The 27,385-nt window shown below is 36.8% G+C and overlaps 3 protein-coding genes across 6 annotated transcripts in view; 2 read left to right on the top strand and 1 right to left on the bottom strand.

Annotated features, from left to right (window-relative positions):
- The window catches only part of LOC136037018 (cell division cycle 5-like protein), a 54,333-nt gene extending 31,629 nt beyond the window's left edge, over positions 1-22,704 (bottom strand). The window contains exons 1-4 of one of the 3 annotated variants that reach the window (XM_065719437.1): positions 22,572-22,704; positions 10,501-10,588; positions 4,677-4,942; positions 1,879-1,993 (exon numbers count right to left, since the gene is read on the bottom strand). In XM_065719437.1, coding sequence (XP_065575509.1) covers positions 1,879-1,993; positions 4,677-4,942; positions 10,501-10,545 — 426 coding nt within the window. In that variant the 5' untranslated portion in view covers positions 10,546-10,588; positions 22,572-22,704. The other 2 variants (XM_065719442.1, XM_065719449.1) reach the window with 2 other exon arrangements.
- Positions 10,867-12,687, top strand: LOC136034079 (uncharacterized). Its single transcript, XM_065715202.1, has one exon. The coding sequence runs from the start codon at positions 10,867-10,869 to the stop codon at positions 12,685-12,687; it is 1,821 nt and encodes a 606-aa protein (XP_065571274.1).
- A 2,695-nt stretch (positions 22,705-25,399) lies between the features above and the next one.
- Positions 25,400-27,385, top strand: part of LOC136037006 (ribosomal protein S6 kinase 2 beta-like) — an 884,370-nt gene continuing 882,384 nt past the window's right edge. For both annotated transcript variants that reach the window (XM_065719419.1, XM_065719428.1), the window contains exon 1: positions 25,400-25,512. The gene's annotated coding sequence lies outside the window, so the exon portion shown is untranslated. The remainder of the gene's footprint in view (positions 25,513-27,385) is intronic.

The raw sequence follows: 27,385 nt of genomic DNA, 5'->3' as shown, positions 1-27,385 counted from the left end.
CAAACAATGATACACAAAAGCCCTAAAACAAAGAAAGAAACACAAAAAAAGGAAAAACCTAAATTGCTTAGTCGATATGAAGTAGGATTAATAAGGATAAAGGTAGGTTTTGACTGTCGAGAAGGGTAAGGGGGTGGTCAAGAAAATAGAAAATATCCTTTGGAAAGGAGTGTTTTAGTGATAAATAGACAATTTCAAGCCACAGGTCACCTCTGCATGGCGTTCCTTGGACCACTCAGCTTTTGAGGCCACTGATAATTTGATCACGGTAACTAAAAAAGTGTTTATATAATAATAAAATAGTTATATAAAAATAGTGTTAATATAATAATATGATATGACTAGCTGTTGGGGTGAACACCTAGTTGGTGGGGGTGCTTCGCACCCCCCCCCCCCCAAGCCCCCCCGCGCGCGTAAGTCGTTACGCGCCAAATTAGTTACGCGCCATTCTAGTTGTGTCCCTGTGTCCCACCTGTGAATATAGATAGATATATTTATGTTTTTAACTACGTAAAACTTGCGAATATACAACATTCTTGGCTGTCCCATTGTCTGTGCATATAAATAGATTGTCAGGTTTACCGACTCTTGAACATGCAACATATAACTGTCCATGGGAAAAACAATTCAGATCTATACCTCATTATTCTAATGATTGCCCTTGAGCTTTGTTGATGATGATTGCTAATCGAACATTCCCTGTGTCCCCGTCGTCATTTATATATCCCCCTGTGCCCCCCGGCGTCCCCGTTGTAGTTGTGTCCCTGTGTCCCGGTCGTCATTTGTGTCCCGGTGTCCCAGTCTGTAATTTCTCTTTGAGTGTCGCGGTCATCATTTATATTCCCTGTGTCCCGGTCGTCATTTATATTCCCTGTGTCCCGGTGCTTTGTTGATGGTGATTGCTAATCGAACATTCCCTGTGTCCCGGTCGCTTTCTCTTTGAGTGTCCCGGTCGTCATTTATATTCTCTATGTCCCGGTCGTCATTTGTGTCCCGATGTCCCGGTCTGTAATTTCGTCAGTCGACAATTGGTCATAGCCGGATTGTCTCTAAACACTAATTTTTCGAGAAAGAGGCAACAGTGCATATCCGAGATGTAGGTCAAAACGGCCTACTCTCCCACCCTATCATAAATGGAAGGTATATTTGCTAGGAAAAAAAATACTAACAATATGACTCGAACCTGCCATCCTCCTGCATACTAGGCAAGCGCCTAGGTCGCTGGGCTGTGATGAAATGTTCAGAAAACATACCATCGAGCAGTGCCAAAATATCACGTATATATCAAAACTACCTAGCATACTCGCAGTTTGTTTGACTGATCCACTGTCAGAGTATGAGATTCATCAAAAATTTTAATTCAACCTATTCCAAATTGAGAGAAGCATAGACTCGCTAGGCAGTGAATACCTTCAGGTCTCCGATCTATGAGGTCGCATAATTTTGACAAAGCTAGAGTCACCAGACTTAGCGAATCGTTATACAGATGACAATATTACACAAATAGCCTCCACAATCAAAGGTGATGGTCAAAGATTGTGTAACTGTTGCCCCAATATTGCCATGCTGGTGGATATATGCAAAAATCCAACTGACTGGAAACCACAAAACATTAGTTTAACTTTTAGCTAACAAACTAGGCATAATTGAAAAGTCAGTTCGAATAGAGAATGGTATAAAGGCCTAAGGATCAGTCAAGGAAACTTAGTTTCTAGATTTAGATCAGCATCAATCTCATCTGAAGGTAGTTAAAGCATTATATTAAGGCGCACGTAAAGTTCAGCATGCAAAACATTATAGCAATGACCTTATTTTAAATCAATTTAATTAAGCGAAATTTATCAAGCAAGTCAGTCTGTAAAAACTAGCAATAAATACCTGAGGATCGGGTCGAGCAGGTTTAGTTTCTGGATTTGGATCTATCTCTCCTGGACGTAACTTACGTGGGTCATCAACCGGTTTTTCACCTTCTTCCTTTTCTTGTGCTTGGTCCCTAAATTATTAAAAAATGAATAAACTAAAAGAAATATATTGAAAAAATAGAAACAAATGTTTGACTAGCATAGCTATAAATTCAAAATAAATACGTGGTCTATAGTGTTTAGAAGGGTGAGTCAGAGTGAGTGAGGGGTGCATATACCGATTATACTTCTGACAAGATGCATACAAATCTCAATTTATTTGCGTATTGTTTGAGCTTCCTGTTTGAAAAGACGGAAGCTTAAGATAGGAAATAAAATTGGAGCTCCGTAATGATTAAATCAATATATTTAGTATAATCTCAAAGAAAATAAACTTAGACATCCTCCTTGATTAAGCTTTATTTTGTTCTTTATACTACTTAGAAAAAAGGAATATAATGTTAGTTTGTTTTAAGGAATTAATGAACAAATGAACAAAAACATATTTTGTCAACGTCAATATTTAATTTTTATCGGTACTTCTGAAGTATTTTCAAACCAAATCACTCAGTTACTCAAAAAATTCTCTTTTCCAAATGCTCTACTTTATTTGTTTCCAAAACTTTAGACATCGTATAGCACCCCTACCCCCCTAAACACTCAACGTATATTTCAAAGTTTGGAAGTATAATAAGCACATTTTATTAGACATTCCCAGCTTTCTAATTTGGCTTTTTATCTCGCTTTATACCTTCAACATCACTAATTATCTTTCTGCTAGAGAACCTCAATGAGAAACTGCAGAGATTACATATGATAATATGCCGGCTTGAAGCGTGGTTTGGACCATGCCATTTAAGATGAGACTACCAGCAAGTAAACAACAGAAACAGCATAGAAAATTAGGTGTTACTTATTTCAAAGACACAGTAATAGTAGAGCAATCCCATCTCAGTCTCTCAAATCACTGTCTCAGAAGATGAACGTCCTAGTCAATCACTAGTAGACTTGGACTCTAACACAAAATTTAATACTTGGACTCTAATACAAAACAGCATTAAAGATTCGATGTTACTTATTTGAAAGACACGGTAATAGTAGAGCAATCCCATCTCAACCTCTCAAATCATTGTCTCCAGGTTTGGACCATGCCATTTAAGATGAGACTATCAGCAAATAAACAACAGAAACAGCATAGAAAATTCGATGTTACTTATTTCAAAGACACAGTAATAGTAGAGCAATCCCATCTCAACCTCTCAAATCAATGTCTCAGAAGATGAACGTCCTAGTCAATCACTAGTAGACTTGGACTCTAACACAAAATTTAATACTTGGACTCTAATACAAAACAGCATAGAAGATTCGATGTTACTTATTTGAAAGACACGGTAATAGTTGAGCAATCCCATCTCAAATCACTGTCTCGGAAGATGAACGTCCAAGTCAATCACTAGTAGACTTGGACTCTAATACAAAACAGCATAGAAGATTCGATGTTACTTATTTGAAAAACAACGGTAATAGTAGAGCGAGCAATCCCATCTCAACATCTCAAATCATTGTCTCCAGGTTTGGACGATGCCATTTAAGATGAGACTATCAGCAAGTAAACAACAGAAACAGTACACAAAATTCGATGTTACGTATTACAACCTCTCAAATCACTGTCTCAGAAGATGAAGGTCCTAGTCAATCACTAGTAAACTTGGACTCTAATACAGAATTTGATAGACTCGAGGAAGATACAAAATATGGTTCAAGAATTAAGATATGAAACCCTAGGGACAGTGAAGCAAAATCAGGGACTGTGAATGTCTCAGGACGGTGGCCGGGTTTTATCAAAGACAAAGATGTTATTACTGTGCCATTTTTAATCATTTCTGCAAATTATGCCATGCGTCAGGGAGGTGAGAAGGGAGGATTCGTTTGAAAAACATGGTTGTAGGGATACGAAAAGCATCAACAGCGCTCAAGAACTCAACTTTTGTTAGAGATAAAAAAAATGATCATCATAACAAGTTGAAACAAAATTGCAGACAAATGGAAGGATCACTTTCAGAAACCATTGAATCCCCAAATAATTCCACTAAAATACACACTGAAAGGTTCCAAAATCAGCCAGCCATTAGTACATCTAGTATCCCAGCAGATTTTCAACCATTTCTGGTGCTTTCCAAAAATCTACATATAAGTGTCAAGTTGGGACATTCAAATAAGCATGAAACAATGGCAGCAATAAGAAATTTTAAAATATTAGTGTAATACAATATATAAATAATCCTAAATAAAAATTGAAAACGTCATATAAACATAAAAATAATGTAGAAATAATAAAAATATCAATGAAGTGTCATTTTACACATGTAAAAATTAAAAATACCCATAAAACAAAATATATTTTAAACATATAAATCTAAAAAATAAGAAAAATTAAAATATAAAGATAAAAAAATAATAAATAAATAATACAACAGGAGCAATTTCAAATAGGACAGACCAGCAGAAATTATGAGACAAGCCGAGGCTACATGCTCACCACCAGCAAAAGTTTTGTTGGAAAGTTTCAAAGATTGAAAAATTTCATTCGTCATATCCCTTGTACAAAAAAAATGAATTGAATGTAAGAAATAACAAGGAATAAGTGCTGTAAACATTACAGCCAAATTATTTACAGTTGTTCTGCTACACTACGCCAATTTACAACATTATTCTCAAATCTTGAAAATCGTTTGCTAATAGCCTTAATCATAGCAATAACATAAAATAACTCACAAAAGGTAATTATATCGCTCCAAGCATTGAGCAGCAGTTCGACCTACAATTGGAGCAATGGTTCTCCATTGAGTTGGCATAATTTTGGCCAAATGGAGCAGTTTTTCATCTTCCTCTCTTGACCACTCCGTCTTCTTAATGCTCGGATCAAGCCATTCATACCATCTGGCTTTGCACTGCTTTGCAGATTTTCTGTGAAGCAGTGACGCAATTCTGCTCCACTGATTCTTGCCATATTTCATTACAGCTGCTTTTAAAATCTCATCCTAAAAAAATGAAAGTAGTAACGTGACAAACATTTTCAAAACCACCAATTGATCCAACTTTTTAATATTGTTATCATTTATACTATTATTATTATTAAACGTTGTATATGGTTATGACTAATTCAAGAAAACGATTTAAATTTTTTTTATTAATTAGATTTACTTCATCACGGATTTAGTCTGGATTTACTAATAATCAAACATCAAACTAATAAAACAATCCTAACATTATCTGCTAAGGCTAGCAATTTGACAGAGTCATCAAATAGCGTAACTTAGACCTGTACACAAGAGGAAAAGAAGGTATTTTTGGAAAAGTTCCACCTCAGATTCCAATGAAACATTCTACAAGGCTATTTGTTTTTGGAAACATTCTTCAATATATAACAGCCCCCAAAAAATATACAGTTTTAACTGTGCGATCTTGATCAGAAAATTATTTCATATTCCAGCTTTTTTTTTACTCTAGGCACCTATAATGTCAATCTATGTGTACACGGGGGTTCTATCATCACTCTATACAGGTTCTTCACCACCTTAAATAAAAAGGCTAAAACGAACATGAGTCTAACTTTGCACTGTTTGAAGCATTCTGTTTGCCTTCAGAAAGGCATTAATAGCCCCTTCTCGCTTAAAGTCAGGGCTGTGTCCACCTACGATATCAGTGTGTGATTCCTTTAGATTGCTAGTGAATTTTTAAAAACAAACAAAATAGCAGTATCAAGTTTTGAAAATCATTATCATTCGAAGGCACTGTCAAAAATTATTTGTTTTTGGACTTCGGAAAGCTATTTAGCCAGATAATTAGAAGATACTGCCCCAGATAAACGGTGTAATTATTAGTTTTGCTCTTTTTGATGACTTTTGACTTGATAATGTACTGTAACTAGACTTGGGTGTTAATGAAAAAACTAGAATTGTTTGATAATCACATTTTGTCTTAGAACATTATCCCTTAGCCAGTATACTGATTATTATTTCATCAGTATTAGAAACAATTAAATAGAACGACAGATCATCCTACACTATTAGGCATCTTCTTAAAAGAAAGTAACGAGCATTACCAGTCAAATTTCAGAAATCACATTTTGTCTTAGAAAATTGTCCCTTAGCTAGTATGCTGATTATTATTTCATCAGTATTAGAGACAATTAAATAGAACCACAGATCATCCTAATAGGCGCTATTAGGCATCTTCTAAAAAAAAAAAGAAGAAAAAAAAAAAAAGAAAAAAGAAACGAGCATGAACAGCCAAATTTCAGAAATTCATCTATTTTTCCAGAAAACATTCAATTTTTTTCTTATAGAGACCTGACCCCATTCCAGTTGAAGATAGCGAATTTTCAGGCTCAGAATAGATACACCGATAGGGTTGTTGGAATTAAATTGTGAATCTGGAACTCTAAGTAGATAGATTGCTTATCCTAGGTTCGCCCCAAAGGAGTTGCTGCAGTGGGGAATACTCTTCAATTGTAGCAATGAGCTGATGTTCACACAGTATTTTTTTTTGTCATTCAATTTATTATTGTTAGCACTTGTATCCTCAGCGACTGTTACTGTTGTTTAGAAAAACCCACATAGTTGCCTGACACTTTAATTTTTCCAACTCCGGAAGTTGCTGCACAAAGCAGCTGAAACTGTCCAAGTTGGCAACTATATTGCAGTAAGCAAATTATCAATATTATTCCAGTGGGGATACTCGTGCAAACCTGGAGTTACACTAACTTTCAATCTTATCAACAAAGAAACTAAATAAAAAAAACACGCAAAACCAATCCGGTTTAAGCTGGTTCAGAGTTCTGAATAAAGATAACTACCAACACGGAATAACAGGGGTATTTCTCTCCTGAGGTTGGTTCTGAAAAACCCCTTAAAAAAGACTACTTTGCATTTTGGCCCACCCCCGACCCTGTTTCTACTGAAATTTCCTCTAAATACTCACCCACCAATGGTTAAGTCTATGTTCACTAATGAGCTCCGGAATTTTATTTACGTCATGTCGGCCACCAAAAACAAAACAGTTTTGACAAGACTCGAATTTAATATTTTTGCAAACAAGAAACACGAAAAATTCATATTTCAAACATTACAGCTGTGCTTCCATACTATGCCGTAGTACATTTCACCACTAGCACAGTTTAAGACTTTACATAGCATTAAGACTTAACTCTACTAGGATACGACGTGTACAAGGATTTACGTACATATAGGATACGACTCAATCTTACGGATTAAATTTTGTCTATAATTTGGACGGATACCATCTATCCCTATTTCTACCGACCTGGGCGTTAAAGTCTTCTCGACTTAGCTTATGCTGATGATTTCAGCATCCTAGATGAAAGTGTGAGCAAAATGAATTTTAGAGGTTTTGCAAGTTCAGGGTGCTAGAATAGGTTTGAAAATTAACGTGAAGAAGACTAAGTCACTAAGGCTAGAAATAAGTGAAGATGAAAAGGTGACGTTGGGTAACGAAAAGATTGGTCAGGTTGGCAGCTTCACTTACCCTGGTAGTATTATTAGTAAAGAAGGTGGGAGCAGTGAAGATGTAAAAAGTGGAATAGCCAAGGCTCGGGTGTTTTTTCACAGTTAAAAAAAAGTTTGGAAGGACAGGAAGATAAGTCTGCAAACCAAGATTAGAATATTGGAAGATACGCTGATGGCAGTGATCAGATATGCCTCTGAAGCATGTGCGCTCCGAAATCCGATGAAGATTTACTATATGTTTTCCAGAGAAATTACCTATGGATTGTTCTGGGTATCCGGCTGACTGACCGTATTTCAAACAGTAGGCTGTATGAAAAATGTGGTTCAATCCCGCTTTCTAGGGCTATAATGAAAAAAGGTTGAGATAGCTAGGGCACGTTCTGCGGATGAAGGATGACAGATTGCCAAAGATTGTCTTTTTCGGCCAACCATCTAGGGCTAAACGGAAAGCAGGTCGTTCTCGTCTGGGGTGGGAGGATGTCATATAAAGAAAGATTTAGATGAAACGAGAACTCCCTGGGAGGGTGTAAAGAGGGAAGCTTTGAATAGATTGTGATGGAGGAGGAGCGTGCGCAGCTGTGTTAGCCTCGGGCGGCTTGGTGCTGTCGTGAGTTATTAGTAGTAGTAGTAGTAGTAGCAATTCTCAGTAGAATCGAACTCTGAATAGCGTTGCTTAATCAAAGCTAGATCTCCTTCTCTATTCAATATTTTTACTTTGAATGGTTTTCTCATGATAATTGTGATGTTATTAGATGATGATTATGACTGTTTTATGGATTGTTAGGTTGACCTAAGATAAAAGGACTTGTTTAAGCGCGAAAAGTTACACTTAATGTAACGCTACTTAGCTGTTGAGCATCGAAAATTACCTAAGTAGAATAGAAGCCGTTTAAAACCTTCCCTTACGGAAATAATAAATATAACTTCTTCTGGATGAAATTAATCCAGTAAAATTGACTTTTCTGCAAATGTTACACAACTCAAAGCTAAATATACTGTTTAGTTTTATTATAACGATAATTTTTTTACCTTTTGTTTGAAATAAAATGGACAAAAACATTGTTCTCATTGAAGTACTAAATGAAAAATAAAAGTTTCTTTTGTACAAAAAAGAAAAGAGCAACTCTAAAATTCAAAACGAAGGATCATTCTATAGAGAAGGAGGATTACCATCTTATTGGCCATTTAGTTTTTGTGCTGAGATTCAACGCGTGCCTAAATAGAGTTTAAGTTGGTGATCACTTCTAACTCATAACAGGGATTCTAGAATATCCAATCTAGTTCAAAAAAGCATCATTCCCACATTCTATATATTCTATCACATTCATATTCTATCATTACTGGGATCATGTTCTATGATCCCCAATTGGCAACAACATGCTCAAATTTCCCTAGAATTTATCACTTAGCCCTTTGGCCTAGAATACAGCATTTGCATGATTTATTTACTTGTGAAAAAAAAGGGTTCATGGAATTTCTTTGGATACAATTTCTTTACATTTCGAATTCCAAACAAGTTATAACACACTCATGTTTCTAAGCAACCCAAATAGGGGCTCCAGTTTGAGAAAATACCTTAAAAAAGCAAAAAAAAAAAAAAAAAAACATAAAATATACCCCATGAAATATTTTTAAATGACACATTTTTTCTTCATTTTTCTTTCTTAAATCCTCATTCTTAACTAAAATGTAATTTGGGTAACTTTGGGTAGTTCGTTTGATACTGCTTTTGAAAGATGCTACCCTCTCTTGATTAATATAACTGAAACCCCCTGAGACCATCAATATATAAAAAGCCTGCCCTCTTTTTAAAATTTATTTTTGAACCCTTCTAAGTCAATAAGCAACTTTTCATTACTTTGGGTATAGGTTCCGCACACGCCATGCTACCATTGGAGGCATGTTTCTGTAACATTTCTGATTAAAATAATTCCCCTGAAACTCTGACATATATCATATGCAGGGGTAATTGCCTAGGGACGAGAAGGGCATAGGAGGGCGCCTAGTTTACCTTAAAATATTTTTGGCTCTTAAGAAAGAGACCTCGTGTTTACGATTTCCATTAACCTGAAAAAAAAAATTGGAGAGCTCCTGGTTCGATAAAATCCCTTTTCCTATAAAAAAAAAAAAAACAAAGCAACATATAAACATGAACCCATAACACAAACAAAAACACACAATTTAACACTTTATTGGTTAGGAGTTGGAAAATAATTTTTGTGCGTTCTTAGGCATCAAGCATTTGAGATTGTAATCTTCTTCATGTCGCTATAGTGGGGTACCCCTCCCTGTTTTTGCATGAAGCGAAGTCAATTATGTATGCTAATTTACATATGCTTATAACTTTTGATAGGCAACTTTAAGCTTAATAAATTTTACAGGTTTGAGAACACAATTAAACAAAGATTTGTTTGATGTATTTGTATATACTGCTTCAATAGAAAAGAGTTTTCGGATGTACCTGATTAATAATGAACTGACTGTATGAGCAGCTCTTTACCACGATCTGTTTGATTGTTCAAATGTCAAACATACAAAAACAGTAGTCTAGTTATGTGCCATGGCCTCATTACAGTGAAAACCATTAAACAATCAAAGAAAACCAATTCATTAAATATTGAGGCAAAAAAATAAAAATATTAATACCTCCAAGTTTACAAAAAAAGTCAATACATTTTCAGCAAACAAGCAGTAGGCTATAGCACTGCATAATCAGCACAAATCTAAGAATCAGCATGGCCAACTAAACCCCATCAATTAGATAGGCTTAAAACGAAAACAAAATATTCGTATTCAAATTTAGTCTTAGTATTGAATATATATATTATTTTTTGCAAAAAAGCCCTTGATTTTTTTTATTTTTTAATGTTTCACAGTTCATTTTACACAAGTACTGATGAGGTAATCAGACTAAATCTTGGTAATGACTCATCAGAAATTAAATTCTTTTCCATTACAACCAGAAGTTTGACCATTAAATAAAAACAATTTCCTTTTGTGACAGTTTTGTCAATGAAAAATATAGGTAGGCTAGTCATGACCATCGAACTAGAATATGGCTGGTTAATTACCTCTGTATTTCTCCATATTCCTCCTTTGATCATTACACGCCCCATTGTTGGAAACTTGGTTTCTTCTCTGTTATAGTTCTACTTAGGTCTGTAAGAGAAAATAATATTAGTAATGATTGTACAGACATGAAGCCCTTAGGAAAATAGGACAAGTCTTTACCACTAAACTGACAATTACAAAAATAACAGTGATCACTATTCAGATAGTAATCAATAGCTAGCAGCAAAGCCTATTGGACAACTGTAGTATTTTTATATTACGTTGTATGGAAGTTTCATGTTATGTTTTTTTTGTAGGTAGCCTGGGTCAATAAACCTATTCAATAGACAACATTACATGGTGTCAGAAGTGGGATCTGAATAACAATGGACGTCCTTCAGCCATCAATAAACTGGGAGGTCAACTCCCTTTCAGAGGAATGGGACCGCTTTGAAGAACACGCTAAGCTGATGTTTGCAGGGCCACTTTCAGGCAAAACAGAAAAAGTACAGTGTGCCTACCTACTCATCTGGGCTGGAGCAAAAGGTCGGGAAATATTCAACACCTTCAACGTCACGCCTGAAGAGCTGTATAAAATTGAACCTTACCTCGCTAAATTCAAACCATATGCTTCACCTCAGAAGAACACAGTTTTTGCACGATACCTGTTCCAGAAGCGAGACCAAAACGACACAGAGACTGTGGAAAAATACATCACAGATCTAAAGACATTAGTGAAACCATGCTCCTACTCAGACCCAGATGAAATGGTTCGGGACCGAATTGTATGTGGAATCCAAAACCAAAACGTGCGTGAAAAGCTCTTGGCTGAAGGTGATGAACTCACACTGGATAAAGCAACCTTTATGTGCAGAAGCCACGAAGCGACCCAGGCTCAACTCAAGACATTCAACGGAACGAGACCAGCCCCCATCAAACAAGAGATCGACGCTATATTCCGCTACCAAAACCGGAACAGTGGTAGAAACAAACAAACAGAAGCAAGCGGCTCCAAGAGTAAAGCATGCTACTTCTGTGGCGGAACATACTCCCCCTCACACATCTGTCCTGCAAAGGGGAAAACCTGCTCCATATGCAAAAAGACCAACCACTTTGCCGGGGTCTGTCGAAGTAAGACAGTCAGTGCAGTTGATGAAGACGCCGCAGATACGAACCCCAGCGACGAAACTCTTTTCCTTTACTCCATCGAGCAAAGTAAGAACAAAGACGAAGCAGTTATTCCACTGACTATCAACAACCAGTTCCCTGTACAATTTAAGATCGACACAGGAGCCCAGGTGAATATCATCCCAAAGAAGTATTTTGACCTCATCACGCCAAAGCCCACCATGAAACCCACCAATAAGCACCTCACAAGCTATTGTGGAGCACGGATCCCAGTAACAGGAGTCTGTGAACTATCCTGTAGGTACAAAGACAACGTGAGCAGCACGCAGCAGTTCTACGTAGTCGAGACCTCATCCTCCCCAATCATTGGCTACCGTTCTAGCCTCAACCTGGACCTGATCAAGCTAGTCCTAAACATAGACGTAGCAACCTCCCAAGTACCGCACCTGAAGGAAAAGTACAAAGAAGTATTCAGAGGAATTGGGAAGCTGGACGGAGAATGCAACATACACCTAAAGGATAACGCTACGCCAACCGTCTACCCAGCCCGACGAGCCCCCGCCGCTATGCAGGATAAGCTCAAGACAGAACTCAGTCGCCTAGAAAGCCTAGGTATCATAGAAAAAGTAGTGACCCCGACCTGGGTTAACTCAATGGTAATGGTAGAAAAGAAGGACGGCTCCATAAGACTGTGCATAGATCCAGTTGATCTAAATAAGTCCATCAAGCGACCGCACTACCCGATTCCCACTCTGGACGATGTCACCTCGAAGCTACACGGAGCCAAAGTATTCATCAAACTTGATGCCCGATCCGGTTACTGGTCCATTCTGCTGTCTGACGACTCTTCTTATCTCATGACATTCAGCACGATCTATGGGAGATACCGTTTCAAGCGAATGCCCTTCGGAATCATCTCAGCCCAAGATGAATTTCAATGGCGAATGGAAGACGCTTTCAAAGGCCTAGAAGGATTCGAAATCATCATTGACGACATGATCGTGTATGGCGACACCCAAGAAGAACACGACGAACGCCTAGCAGCAATATTGGAACGCGCCCTTGTCAAGGGCATCTGATTCAACGAAGAGAAGTGCGAGTTCTCAGTATCCAGAGTAAAGTACTTCGGACACGTCATAAGCTCCAAAGGAATGCAGCCAGACCCCGATAAGATCCGTGCCATAAACAACATGCCAAGCCCATCATGCCGAGAAGAACTCCAAACACTTCTTGGGATGATCAATTACTTAGCCAAGTACATTCCAAGTCTCTCAACAAAGAACAAAAAACTCCGTGACCTGACTAAAGCAGACTCGTTCATCTGGGAAGAGGAACACATGCAGATCCTAGAAGACTTGAAGAGCTCCATAGTATCCAACACCCCGTTCTTCAACCACAAGAGTAACAACGTGGAACTCATAGTTGACGCCTCTAGCCACGGACTTGGTGCACACCTGGTCTCGGAGGGGAAAGTCGCAGCTTACGCATTGAGATCGCTCAGCAAAACAGAGCAGAAATATTCCCAGCTAGAAAAAGAGCTGTACGCCATCGTATTTGGCTGCAAACATTTCCACCATTATCTCTATGGCCGGCATGTCAAAGTTACTACTGACCACCGCCCACTCGAAACGGTGGTGGCAAACCCTATCCACAAGGCCCCACCCTGAGTACAGAGATTAATGCTCCAGCTCCAGCCTTATGATCTTAGCCTGAAGTACCAACCGGGCTCAGAAATTCCTGATGCTCTATCCCGCCTACACCTGGGCGATGCAGATCCAACACTGGAAGAAAGTCTAGATGTCTACGTACACCAAGTTGTACGAAACCTACCTGCCAGTGACCAGAAGCTCAAAGAGATCCGGGTGGAAACAACAAAGGATTCAGAACTGAGTACCCTGATCAAAATGGTCCAAGCGGGGTGGCCGAGTGCAAGAAAAGACTGCCCAACAAACATCCTAGCATACTGGAATTTGCAGCATGAACTCTCCTTCGAAAAAGGCATCCTACTCAAAGGAGAAAGGCTGATCTTCCCCAAGAATATGCAGGCAGCTACACTGCAGCAGTTACACGCAGCCCATCTCGGAATCGAGAAAACGAAACAACGAGCCAGAATGCTGGTATATTGGCCAGGACTCAACGCAGACGTCGAGCAGTACATGACGAAGTGCCAAACATGCGCCAACAACATGCCAAGCAATTCAAAGGAACCGATGATAAACCACAACATCGAGACGCTGCCGTGGCAAAAGGTTGCGACCGATCTCTTCGAATGGAAAAGCGCCAGTTTCTTGGTAACCGTCGACTACCACAGCCGTTTTTTCGAAATCGACAAGCTTCCGACGACCTCATCCAGTGCAGTCATCACGAAACTCAAGGCCCATTTCGCCCGACACGGCATACCGTCTCAGCTAATGTCAGACAACGGACCTCAGTTCACATCGAGAGAATTCACCGATTTTGCCAAGACGTGGGGAATCTCACTAACCATGTCCAGCCCAGGATACCCAAAATCCAAAAGACTGATCGAGAAGGCGGTACAAATCTCAAAAAACATCATGACGAAAGCGACAGAAAACGGAGAAGACCCCTTCCTGAGTATACTAGAGTATAGGAATACACCAGTCGACGGGTTCGCGTCACCAGCCTAGCTCCTAATGTCGCGTCAGCTAAGATCCACCCTGCCGTGCACCTCACAACACCTCAGAAGAAAGTCATTCCGACCACACAGTTCACCCAACGAAGAACTGAAATGCAGAAACGCCAAAAGCTGTATCATGACAAATCAGCTAGATCACTGAAACAACTCACCCCTGGAGACGCGGTTTACGTACAGAAGACACCCGACGGACCATGGAGTCAGGCTGTTGTGCTATCCCATGCAGGACAGCCACGATCCTACCGGGTGCGTACCAACGAAGGTTCCGTACTAAGGAGAAATCGTAAACATCTCACAGCCCGTCCACATCAAAGCCAGCAAGGTTTGAGCCGTGTCAGTGAGACAAGCAATGAAGCAGCACCACCAACAACAGAAACGGCTATTGATTCACCACCCTCAGCTTCACAGCCAGACCTGTTCATGTCCCCATTACCACTGCGGGACGGTCAGCAGGCCAGCCCGAGCCCCAACGAGACGGCCACCGTATCTCAGCCCCAGGGTACCAGCAAAACACCATTGCAGCTACGCACGCGTTATGGTCGAATAGTAAGAGGACCCCTGAAGCTAAACCTGTAAAAAGAGTGAAGTGAAAAGAAGTATGAAAAGCTGCAGCCTTAACGCGGCCAAAGACTCAGTGAAGTGGACCGAGCCAAGACTTTAGTGGACCACCCTTGAAGTTAAAGTGTTTTGGAAGTTTAGTATGTTGTTTTTATTATGACAAGGAAGATGTAGTATTTTATATTACATAAAAGTATGAAAAGCTGCAGCCTCAACGCGGCCAAAGACTCAGTGAAGTGAACCAAGCCAAGACTTTAGTGGACCACTCTTGAAGTTAAAGTGTTTTGGAAGTTTAAGAGGACCCCTGAAGCTAAACCTGTAAAAAGAGTGAAGTGAAAAGAAGTATGAAAAGCTGCAGCCTTAACGCGGCCAAAGACTCAGTGAAGTGAACCAAGCCAAGACTTTAGTGGACCACTCTTGACCACTCTTGAAGTTAAAGTGTTTTGGAAGTTTAGTATGTTGCTTTTTTTATTATGAGAAGGAAGATGTAGTATTTTTATATTACGTTGTATGGAAGTTTCATGTTATGTTTTTTTGTAGGTAGCCTGGGTCAATAAACCTATTCAATAGACAACATTTCAACAACAGGCATGAAAACTTCGAATTCCTCTTAGAACACAGTTTTATAGTTTCAGGTGAACTGAATAAAAAATATACACAAGTCAAAATTTTTTTTAGAAATTCCTTTTGCTTAATAAGTACCATTTTTTCAGAATGCCTGTACCTTAAGTAATTAACCTGTACTTGTTGGTTACATAATAAACACTCAAAGAGTGAACTTTTGATAAAGCTAATGAAATAAAACAAAATATGACGAAAATATAATATTTCCTAGGAAAATTATGAAATTACAACTTAGAATTATGTACCCAGAATGCAGAAATGTCGTTAAGAATCTTAACTTGAACATCCATGGTGAGACACTATATTCTATCACTAGTCAAAGCAAACTAACCGGTTATTATCCCATCTGATCTTTGCCATCCAAATGATTGAGAGTGTAAAGAAATTACTTGACCAGTTTCTTGTGTTAAAATTTTATGAAAACTTCGAATTCCTCTTAGAACATAGAGAACATATGAGAGGACAATGGAAAAAAATTTGATTCTTTTCTCCAAACACAAAGTTACAAGCCCTCCTCCCCCCTGAAAAAAAATCCTGGGGATTTCAACGTAATCTCTACAACAACATATAAATTTCTCAGAAAAACGCAACAGATTCATACAAACATTCAGGAACTACAAAATTATGGCAACTGCTTTTTGAGACTGAAAGGTGTGTTGCTTGAGGATTTTAATCAGTTGGGAATGACAATACTGTGGAATCTCATAGAACTACAAACTTGTAACACCTATGGAGATTCTTTGCCCTCAAAGTGCTTGAGTACAACTTCTCAAGCAATTCAGCTGGGCCATTTCTGAACATCTGCCATTTAGTCCTACTTAGCACCCAGTAACTGCCATCTTTTTCATGAATTAAAAAATTGTTTGGGGACTGTGCTTCCAAACTAACAAGGAGTTCAAAGAAACTGTCAGAACTCACTTAAAGTCCTGGGTGGTGACATTTATTGAAAGGGTATTACAAAAGTTGTTCACAGATGTGACAAACACCTGAATCATCAAGCTGATTCGGTGAACAAATTATATTGATTGTACATCCCTTTTGGTAACGAAATCACTCTTTTACTATTTACCTGTAGTTCCTTTATAACCCCTCAAAGGTTAAAAAAAACATCATTGCAAAAAAACTTAACCATATCAAGTACAAACTTTGAGCATAATCCATATTTATCAATGATAGGTGCCTGTTTTTCCTGTGAGAACAAGAGGATGAAAATTTATAAGCATAGTATACACAGTATAGTTATGAAATAGTTATAAGAAATAGTGAAGAAAATAAGACATGGCTGGAAAAAAACCATTACTAAAAAAGCCTATAACAAAACATGCCTTTGTATTTCAAAGGCATAATGACAAGCCCAGTTTACATAAAGCAAGATAAACTATCAAATATATGTCTTGGTTGCTTGGAACTTTTGACTAGACCTAAAAATATATAAAATTTTTGAAAGGTTACTTCCTTTTAAAAAAATTCTCTTCCTATTTGTTTATATATATATATATATATTTTAATTACCTTGAAACTAATATCTGCCAGTCCTTGAACTGAAAAAAACAATACAAATAAAAATAATAGCAGTAAACATTTCTATGAGCAAAAGCAGGGTCGTTAAGTACTTCTTATGAAGGGCTACAAATCTAGATCCACAAGTCCTAGAGCCAAAAGGAGGCTAAAGTATAAACAAATTTGTAGGTTAGCAATCAACAAACTCAAATTTATATGTAGGGAGAACTCTGAGTAGAAGAAACTATGCCTCTAGTACCAAGGTCTATAGTGTTACAGCAGGAATGACCTGTGAAGTATTATTTTTTCTTTCAATTAACAGGCCTCTGAGCCCATAGACATATTTTCTGATTGTAGAGTTTTTATATTTATTGAATAAAGGAACTTGAAACAAAATCAGACTTCTAGCCACTGGTTCCAAAAATAGTAGATTGAGGTCTATCCTAATGGACTCTTCTTGTAGATGCAGATCGCACAAATATTTGATTCTGGATGGACACAAATAACTGTAGCTACTGATTTGGATTTGCAGAAAGAATTCCCCCAACAAGCCCAGGAATTAAGCTTACAAAAAGAGATTTGGTGAATATTGAAAGGATGGCCACTTCTGAAGGAAACATACTAAAGAAACAAAACCAGTATCATTAAATTCCTTACATTATACTCTTTCCAAATATCATTGTCAATTTTGTTACGATGCATACAATCTCTCTCCCCCTTTAATGGTCCAAGACATAATCCTAATAATACACTGCTTCATTAATTGAATTTAATAATAAAAAAAAGAAAAGTGTTTTTTCAACCGAAAGTAAGCAGCAATATAAAGACTATAAACAAACAGAAATATTTAACAAGAGATTTTGTGAATATTGAAAGGATGGCCACTTCTGAAGGAAACATACTAAAGAAACAAAACCAGTATCATTAAATTCCTTACATTATACTCTTTCCAAATATCATTGTCAATTTTGTTACGATGCATACAATCTCTCTCCCCCTTTAATGGTCCAAGACATAATCCTAATAATGCACTGCTTCATTAATGAATTTAATAATAAAAAAAAGAAAAGTGTTTTTTTTTCAACTGAAAGTAAGCAGCAATATAAAGACTATAAACAAACAGAAATATTTCTGTATGTGAGGGGCCTGCACCCTCCTCAATACCTTGTTCTTCATGTTAAATTTTTAAGTACTTTAAAAAAGATTCTTGCTCTAATTAAACAGCCATTGTGTTTCAGGAGTAACTCTTAAAGAACTGGGAAAAAAAATTCAAAATTTAGCATAAAATATTTTGCTTGGGACAGAATAGGGTAGACATCAGAGATACTTCCAAGCAAGTTTTGCTAGTCTCTTGAAATGACTACAGGTATGTTGCCACCACTCTAATGGACAACTTTTTTTCCTGTCAATGACAGCTTCACTCATGTAAATTTCAGTTCCTGGTAAATATTATCTGCTGACTCTTCTTCCTCAATTGTGGCATGTTACCAAAGAGGCAGTCTCAAACTTGCTGTACCTACTCTCCTTTGCTTTGGGTTATCCTCCTCTTCTGTTACAGTGGCTAATTTTGTTTCTTCCAATGTCTAACTCTCTGTTTCTTTTTGTAGCCACATTTTAGCATTACTGAGTGCCTCTTGGTTTGAGGGTCAGTGCTTGTATCCAGGAGACAATCAGGAACAACTTCTCTGGTTGTACATTCTGTAACTTATCATACATTTCAAACACTGCAGCACCAGGTGAGTATTAACAAGAAATATACTTTGGCTTCATTTGCTTTATGCTACTGACTCAATACTTATTAGTTTTTTTGAGCAGCAGTTAATATTATTTCTACACAAGGAGATCTAGATTCATTCATTTGTTGGACTGATTCCTGAAGATTTGAATTTAATGCTTCAAAATTCAAGATCATTCCCACTGGGAATAAAAATACAAGCATCCAGTGCTATAAGGACTGCAGTGATGGATCCTGCAAAGTCATCTCCAGAAGACATGCAGATAGAGACCTTGGTTTTCTGGTTGATGAAAAGCTAAAATTACATCTCCATGTCCAAGCAACTGTTACAAAGGCTAATCAGACACTTAGGATTATTAAAAGAATGTTCACAAGCAGATCTCCAACTGTCACACAGTGTCTAACAAGTCAAAATGGAAACAGGCAAATATCACACTGAAGAACAAGTTCTTTTCTAGTAGAGTTATAAACCTGTGAAACTCCTTTTGTGAAAGAATGTTGACTTCTACCAGCATGGGTATGTTCAAGTCTTTTGTGGATAAGGATTGGCTGAACAAACCATGGTACACTTCTAAGGACACTAAAGCTGACACATCTAACTATTTTTATTAAGCAGGCAGATACAGGATTTTGTCCTATTGATAACAATTGTGATTTAAGGTAATGACTTCATTGAAGCAGCCTAATGAAGAAATATATTATTTGGACTATAGCTGGTAGTGGGGGGGGGGAAGAGGTGTCTGCAGATCAATCAATTATTATGCCTAGAAAGAATATAAAATGAGGAATCAAGTTGGTTAATATACGAAGTAGTCATACACCTTATTACTACCTCAAGTGATTAATCACTGTAAAATCTCCATTATACTACCTAGAAATTAGATAGTTTCACTGTGAATTTTCTATACTTTTCTTAATAAGAATATGATTAGCTTGAATATTTTATCCATAGGCTACAACACTCTCAATTTCAAATGTTCTTGTAGTCATATGGGGGGCTAATCATAGATATACATTGAAAGCTTAAGCCTAATCTTAGAAAAAATCTGTCTAGTCTTGTAAAAGGATTTTGAAGTTAGAATAAGGTATCTAAATCATAGACAGATTTACTCTTAAGAAAGCATGGTGAAGCAAAAAAAATTGTAATTCAATTGATCAAGCTCTAGGGTATAGGCATATATTAACAGAATATTCAGATAGTCAAGAAACGAATTTACCTTAATTACCTTAAATTGCACATGCTACTGATATGGACAAATCTAGTGTATGCCAGTTACTGATGATGGGGCTGCATCCCATTGAGTAAGCCATGGTTTTGTTGCCTAGTCCATGTTGAGATTTGATTTGAAGGTATCAATTGTTGTAGATCCCACTGTCAACTTGCTTAGGTCATTTCACAGACCTACAATTTGATTGTAAAAGAAAATGTTTCTTTCTCTTTTCTTGGTAAATGCTTGCAGAACAGCTTTGTGGAATGACTTCTGGTACTTGACAACTGGACAGGTTCAAACATATATCTTTGTTGTCAGACTTGAGCAACTTATAGGTCATTATCATATTGCCTCTGTGTCAATGGTATGTCAAGAGTTGATAGCTTCAGGCTCTGGAGTTAACATCTATACTCTTTATCTATAAGACCCTTTATGCATTTTGTTGCCTTTCTTGGAACACATTTAGGAGCCATCTGGTCTGTTTTATGAATTGGCACAGCAATGCAAATTCAATAATTCAATCTAGGCCTCACCAGGCTTTTATACAGTTTAGTCACTATTACTGGGGATCTACTAATGGTTCTTTGCTTAACAATACCAAGAGTCTGGTCAGCCCCTGCTACTGCAGCATGGGTGTGGCAGTTGAATTTGAGGTCTTCATCAACAACAACCCCCAAATCTTTTTCTGAGGTACACCAAGAAATTGGTTGTCTCTGACCAGAATTTGATAACATTGAATATTGCCATTGTGGGTTATTTCTTCCAAAATGGAGAACCTTGCACTTTTTAACATTAAACTTTAATCTCTATATATTGGCTCATTTTCAAAAAAAATTTAGGTCTGACATTATTGAGGCTACACCCTGCTGTGTGTTAATGGAACTAATAAGTTTTGAGTCATCAGCATATAGGCTTCATTTATTAGTCATGTTTTTTGGAGTGTTGTTAATGTAGATGTTGAAAAGTGTAGGTCCCAAACACTTCCTTGAGGCACCCTACTTAACACCTCTGCTATTTCAGAACAGATAGCTGCACCACCTTCAACAAAAACTCTGACCCACTGCTTTCTTCCCTTCTAGAAAGACAAAATCGAGTCCACCATACCCTCTTTAATTGCTATTGCCCTTAGGTTCAACTGGAGCCTTTGATGAGAGAGTTTATCAAAGGCTTTAGCAAAGTCTAGCAGAACCATATCAACTAGGAGAATTTGGTCAAGGAGCTCAAAACTTACCTCTACAATCAAATTTCATCCTGAACCCAAATACAACATTTATTCTAGTACTTGTCAGTTATTGAAAAAACACTCAAGAATTATACTGTGGACTGTAAAACAAAACTGATTTCCCTAATGGTTAATACTACTACTAGTAATAATAATAACTCACCACAGCACCAAGCCACCTAAAGCCAACCCCCTATCATGAAATGTAAACATATAACCCAAATTATATAAGCCTTCATATTTCCTAAATCTTCATTCTTCTATCCTAATACACACATGGTTAGACAGTATCCTTTATCACTATACATTGAAAACTGTATACAGACAAACAGGTTTTAGTTTTCAGAGTGTAATTCTTGAATGTGTTTCTAATAACTGACAAGTACCTTCATTTCAATCACTAACATAATTTTCAGTCCTTTACAGACCCTCAAAGACAATACCCTTTTCTGTTACCTCTGTAATCAGAATTTCATTCTTAATCCAAATATAATATTTGTTTCTGTTTTCCATTTTAACCAGACCTTTCTGGCCTTACTGAAATATAACTAATAGTCCATAGCCAATTACAGGCTGTATTTCCAATTCATTTATCAATTCTTTATGCTATTGTTATCAGTTCAATTAATGTGTAAACCAGTCTTGACAAGAATTACACTAAAACAGGTATATGAGCTGTATTTAAAATAAGAGATAAAGTATCAGCTTTGAGGGTATTCTAAAGAGCTTCTTTATGTAAAATTTGTGACAGAAAGGAATGTAATAATTGGATTCAGCAAAAATCCTGATTATAAAGTTAGGTTTGCTTCTTGACTTTCTGAATATTCTATTAATAGCTATAGCCTATACCTTTACTGATAATCCCAATTCACATAAGCATAGACTAGTCCTAATAATCAGTCAATCCCGATTATCTAAAAAATACACATCATATCCAAGTTAGCAGCCTGTTGTCAATGCTTAAAAAGATGCATTTTGTTGAAAATAGCCTATGTATTTTATATTAATGACTGTGGAAGAAGACTACTGGGAATCTTACCCTACCCAAAGCATTGAAGCTCTCTCCCCTACAGTTGCATCACATGCAAGAATTGGAGGGATCTCTACAACCAGAATTTTGGATAATACTCTTTTTCAGCAATTTCCATTAGGCTAGCTTATAAAATGTTTCTCAGTTTCACTTAAAAAAATTTAAAACTTTGCCAGCCTGATTAGGAAACATATATTTTTATCAAGGTATATATTCAAAATTATTCACTTCCTCAGGAGAATCTTACCAAAGTGTATTCACCTTGCAATAAGCCTATGTTAGTTGGGCTTGTTGGATATATTTAGGCTAGACAACCCAAAGCTCTCATCTAGAGTATTGTGACTTCCTATAAGGAAAAGTTCCACCAAATTTTAAGATACAGTGCCCAGTAGTTTAGCTGTTTAAAACTATAACAACCAAAACTCACCAAAAGCAAAACAAAATTGATGCTTTTTCTTCAAAAGTAAAATAAGTGTATAAGCGACAAAATTTCAGCGTTTCTATTGTGTGGGTATTTTCGGTGCTACTCTGGATTACAGAATAATATTTATGCATTTAAAAAAATATTTCGCCAGACACGACGTTAATGACGAAATATTTCCTTTATGTGAAAGTAGTACTATTCTGCCACCCAAAGTAGCACCAAAATATCATGACACTTTACTTTGCTTCGCTTGCTAGCAACACTCTTTTCAAATTTAAAAATATTGTCCAATCTGTATTAGAGAGCGTGGGATCACCTCCGCATGGTTTTCCCCATCTTTAAGTTTTCAGTACCAAAAGTCAGCTCTAATGGTATTTATTGAGTTTAAAGATGTAATTTTGATTTCACTTAGGTAAAACTGATTCTAAGCTATCTTGGCTTTGTGCTGCACATCCTCTCTTGTCAAGTTTTCACCTCACCCTTATAAAATTCACTTCACATCCTTTTGAAATCGACTAAAACGGAAATGACGCTTACTGTGTGAAATAGACTTCGTCTGATCACGTACTTTCCTCTCATTTTTTTGTGTATAATAGTGTTTGTTTGTAGCGCAAAAGAATGGATGAAAAATCAAAAGAGGAAAAGCCGCCCAAAATTGTTTTTTTTCTTTTGAGAAAACGGAAAAGAATAAAAAGAAAATTTTATTGATGTTTATTTTTCCACAATAGAATGCCAAATACCGAAATAGGGAAGAGAATGCCGCGAATACAGATTGCAGCATTTGAATACCCAATAATAAATACAGCTAATAGTGAATCAGACAGTTCAACTCCGTCAAATAATGCATTTGGTAAAAAACTGTCGGATATTCTTATGCATAGATATGTGGATCCTAATACTAAAAGAAATTACGGCTTATCGAGTTAAAACTTTGTGAGAAAAAAATAGCTATTTGGAATGCGTCGGAATTCAAGTTACGCAACAATGCAAAGGGCATTTAACATTGCCAATGGTTTTAAAGAAGAAATCCAACAAATTTAAACGGTAATGTTCTTTTTCGTGCTCTAATCTTTTTTGAATAGAAGCCAATCTTCAAAAATACAAGAATGCATCTAAATATTTTGTGTTTCATCTAAACATTTTGACAGCCGAGTAAAAATGTTTCAACAAAGGTTTTTTTTGCTCGTTAAGGAGTTTGGGTTTCAAAATAATTATCAATCCAGAGAGCCCTCTGAGCAAGGGTTGAAAGCTATGCTCTGGGTACATAAAAGCTTATAATATAAAGGATGGATAAACCTCGGATTGATAATTACAAGTTTTAGTGCCCTTTTTTAAGAGTCAAAATCAGTGGAGGGCAACAACTCCCCCCATTCATCCTTTTTTTTCTCGGAACAAATCTTATTGAAATTTTAAGGCAGCCATTTGTTCAAAAACAGTTCAAAGATCCCATAACATCATCTTTAGAATTGACAAAACCCCTCTCAGTTTGGGGGGGAGTTGTTAGTTATATCCTGGGGGCATATAAAGTTTTTGGTTAGTTTTTTGGTTAGATAGATTAGTCAGATCACCCAACCAATTATCATGATCCAAATGAAAAATCCAACAAAAACCCGACAACTTATTAAGTATAAAACAAGAATGCAGAGCTTTCGGACATGGTCACTGGTAACAGCCTTAGAGGCCTTCCATTATTTCTGAATTTTCGGAGATTTCCCTAAAAGTCTGTGTCTCCCCTTGAAACAACTTATTTCCCCGAATTCCCGAAATTTCTCCGAAAATCACCCAATAGTTGATTTAATAGTGATCCTAGTGATTTATCACTAGTGACTACTCTTTTGGTCGTTAATTTTCGTCTCAAGTGCTGCTACGCTTAAAAACCAGATAGGTATAATTGATATACAGACTTTCGTTGACAAGAGCTTTGAATTCAGGTGAATAATCTGCAGGAGTCATTTTCCACAGAGAAAAGTTTTCATGGGAAGGGGGTTTTCTGGGGGATTAACTTTCAAGGAAGTTTTACACTTGGGATTTTCCAATCGAAATTTGTTTGAATTCGTCGTCACTTTCTATTTGGTCTTATTCTTTAACAACACTATTTTACGCGTGGATATGTTAAAAGTATTCATACCTAACAGATTTTTACCGGATTGAATTACCCAGACGATATTTCCATGGAAAAGGGGTATTTTTTAATTAAGGTGGAACCGGATTCCCTGGCATCACTTAAAAGACGACCGGAAATTAAATAAACAAATGTTTTTTCAATTGAAAGTAAGGAGCTACATAAAAGCTTAAAATTAACAGAGATTATTACGTATATGAAGAGGATTACCCCTTCTACAATACCTCGCTCTCTTTGCTAAAGTTTAAACTTTGAAACACAAGTATAAAAACGAGTGTTTATTTGCAACAACAAGAAGCTTATTCAAAAGTACATAAAACACTTTAGCGTGAAGAGATAAGTGTTAATAAAGAGGCAACCCTCCTCATATATGTGCTGATTTCTGTTTGTTTTAATTTCAATGTTACTTCTTATTTTGATTTTGAAAAACAAAAGCAACCGAGTGTCAGAGTTTATTTTAGCTGTTTTCTTACGTCGAAAACGATTTTGAACGATATCAGCAATTAGAATTTTCAGTAATGAGTGCCAATCCCTTGCTTTGTGTCTAGAGCCTACTTTCCAAGATATTCGATTCAGTAGGTGGATCCAAGCCCTCTTGGAGCCTGGAAACAATTTGGGTTACCGGATTTCACTACAAAATTCCATTTCGTGTTTTCCCCCTAATTCCCCAAGTTTGGTAGAGGTGTCCCGAATTTTAATATTTGAGTGTAGAAACACTGGATTAGTTACATTCTATGCAAATAAGCCTTCAGTTTGTCCAATTAATATTCTGTGAAATAATTTAATCTGTCCATTCAGTTGGTCAAAAGTAAAGATTCAAAGGTAAACAATAGTCTTAAAGAAAATAAAAGGGTCAGGCTACCCTCTTCCTGATTCCCATGACTTAGAACTTTCAATGGTAGGCAAGGTTGTAGTATGAAGTGTTTTTTCTTGGTCTAGGGAACTTGCCCATTGCGTGAAAAGCCATGGTTATTGTGTTTAATTTAGTACAAGATCTTTTTTGAACTGAACGCTACAATGAAAAAGCAGTGGTAGGGTAATGTACCCAGTGGGCTCTTCAGACAGTTTATCACCTCCTTGACAGTTAATTCATAAGCCTATAAAATATCTGTTACATCACCATGAAATCAGATTACTTCACTATTATACTGGTTGAATATTAGACTTGGTATAAGCCAAGAACGGAGACCATTGAGAAGGAAAAATGTTAATAAAACAATCATTACTTCATAATAGGCTATTTAGGAAAATTACAGTTTATAAATTTCTAAAGTAGTTCCACTGTACTTTACTCCCAATCTACCTTAATATGCAAACATGCATCCAAAAATGGTATATTTCTCAAGTGTTTTTCTATTAATTGGTTTCATTAGCATTGGTCCAATTTACAGGAACATAGGTTGAAACAAAAGTGATCCATAGGAAATATATAATTTGGGCTGTATGTTATTGCATTGCAGGGGGGGGGGGGCTGATGATAAAGTTTAGTAGAATTGGTTTCAAATTTTTGTGAACTACAATTTTCCCATATTTTAGCCTATGAAGTAAGAATAGTTTCTCTTTGCAGTAACCCTGATTCTAGGCTTAATTTAACAGTTTCAAATGTAATGAAAGTCAATTGTGGAACCTAGTCTTGGATCCACACTATTAGCTTGAACCTAACCCTAGAATATTCTGTCTATATCCTGTCTTGGACATGATACCTTAAAGTTAGTATAAAGTATCTAAATTATTAATATACTCTGTCATTCAGACTCTAATGCACTTAATCTAAGGGAAGCATTTTTAAGAAGTACTTATGCCTTAATTGTTGCACCCCTTTAGTTCTCAGTTTTATAGATTATGAAAAAACATTCAATTCAGTGAATAGAAGTGCTTTAGTGAAAAATCCAATTCTTCTATGGTATACCAGGCAAATAAATTAAAATGATTAGTGCTAAGTATAAGAATAACATTGCTGTGGTTAAGGTAGGAAATGAGTTTAGTAGCTTGTTCTGTTTTAAATCAATAGTTAAGCAGGACTTTGTTCTATCCCACTTTATATAGATCATTTTGATGGACTTTGTCATAAGGAGCCCAGGAAAGACAATGGGGAACCATGGAATCAAATAGAGAGGAAAAGCTCTCCTGGACTTAGATTATGCTGATGATTTCAGCAGCCTAGATGAAAGTGTTAGGGCCAAACAGAAAGCAGACTGTCTTGAAATAGGGTAGAAAAGGATGTTTAAAAAGATTTAAAAAAAAATTTGTAACATCCTCAGAGGGTAGAAACAGGGAAGTTCAAATAGATTAAGATAGGAAAACAGTATGTACAGCTGTGTTGGCCTCAGGCAGCTTGGTGCTGCAGTGATTTGTTAATGGTAGTAGATGTGATGATAACTTTTGTATGATTTTGAACTATGAATGTTTCTAAATCTGATCACATAAAGAGGGTAAAGTTGTAAGAAGAACTTCATGCATGGCATGCCAATGGTAAATGAGATCTAGTCATAGGAGGTAATAAAATTGCTCCAAAAAATGTGCCAACCTTCTCAGTGCCAGCTGCAATGGATATGAACTGAACGACTTTCAAAGATATGTAAATAGTGTAAATTGCCTTGCAACTTCTAATTTTGAAATAAGTTCCACATATTTATTTTCTTTATTTCCCTCAAAAAACAAGGAGTAGGCTACAATATAAATATAAAGAAAGGAC

The sequence above is a fragment of the Artemia franciscana genome, chromosome 2 (assembly GCF_032884065.1).
Source record: "Artemia franciscana chromosome 2, ASM3288406v1, whole genome shotgun sequence".
Classification (NCBI taxonomy): domain Eukaryota; kingdom Metazoa; phylum Arthropoda; class Branchiopoda; order Anostraca; family Artemiidae; genus Artemia; species Artemia franciscana.
This window is presented reverse-complemented; position numbering and strand designations above follow the sequence as displayed.

What these genes read in the sequence shown, in the direction of transcription:
- LOC136034079 (XM_065715202.1), top strand. Translation starts at nt 10,867, where the DNA reads ATGGACGTCCTTCAGCCATCAATAAACTGGGAGGTCAACTCCCTTTCA.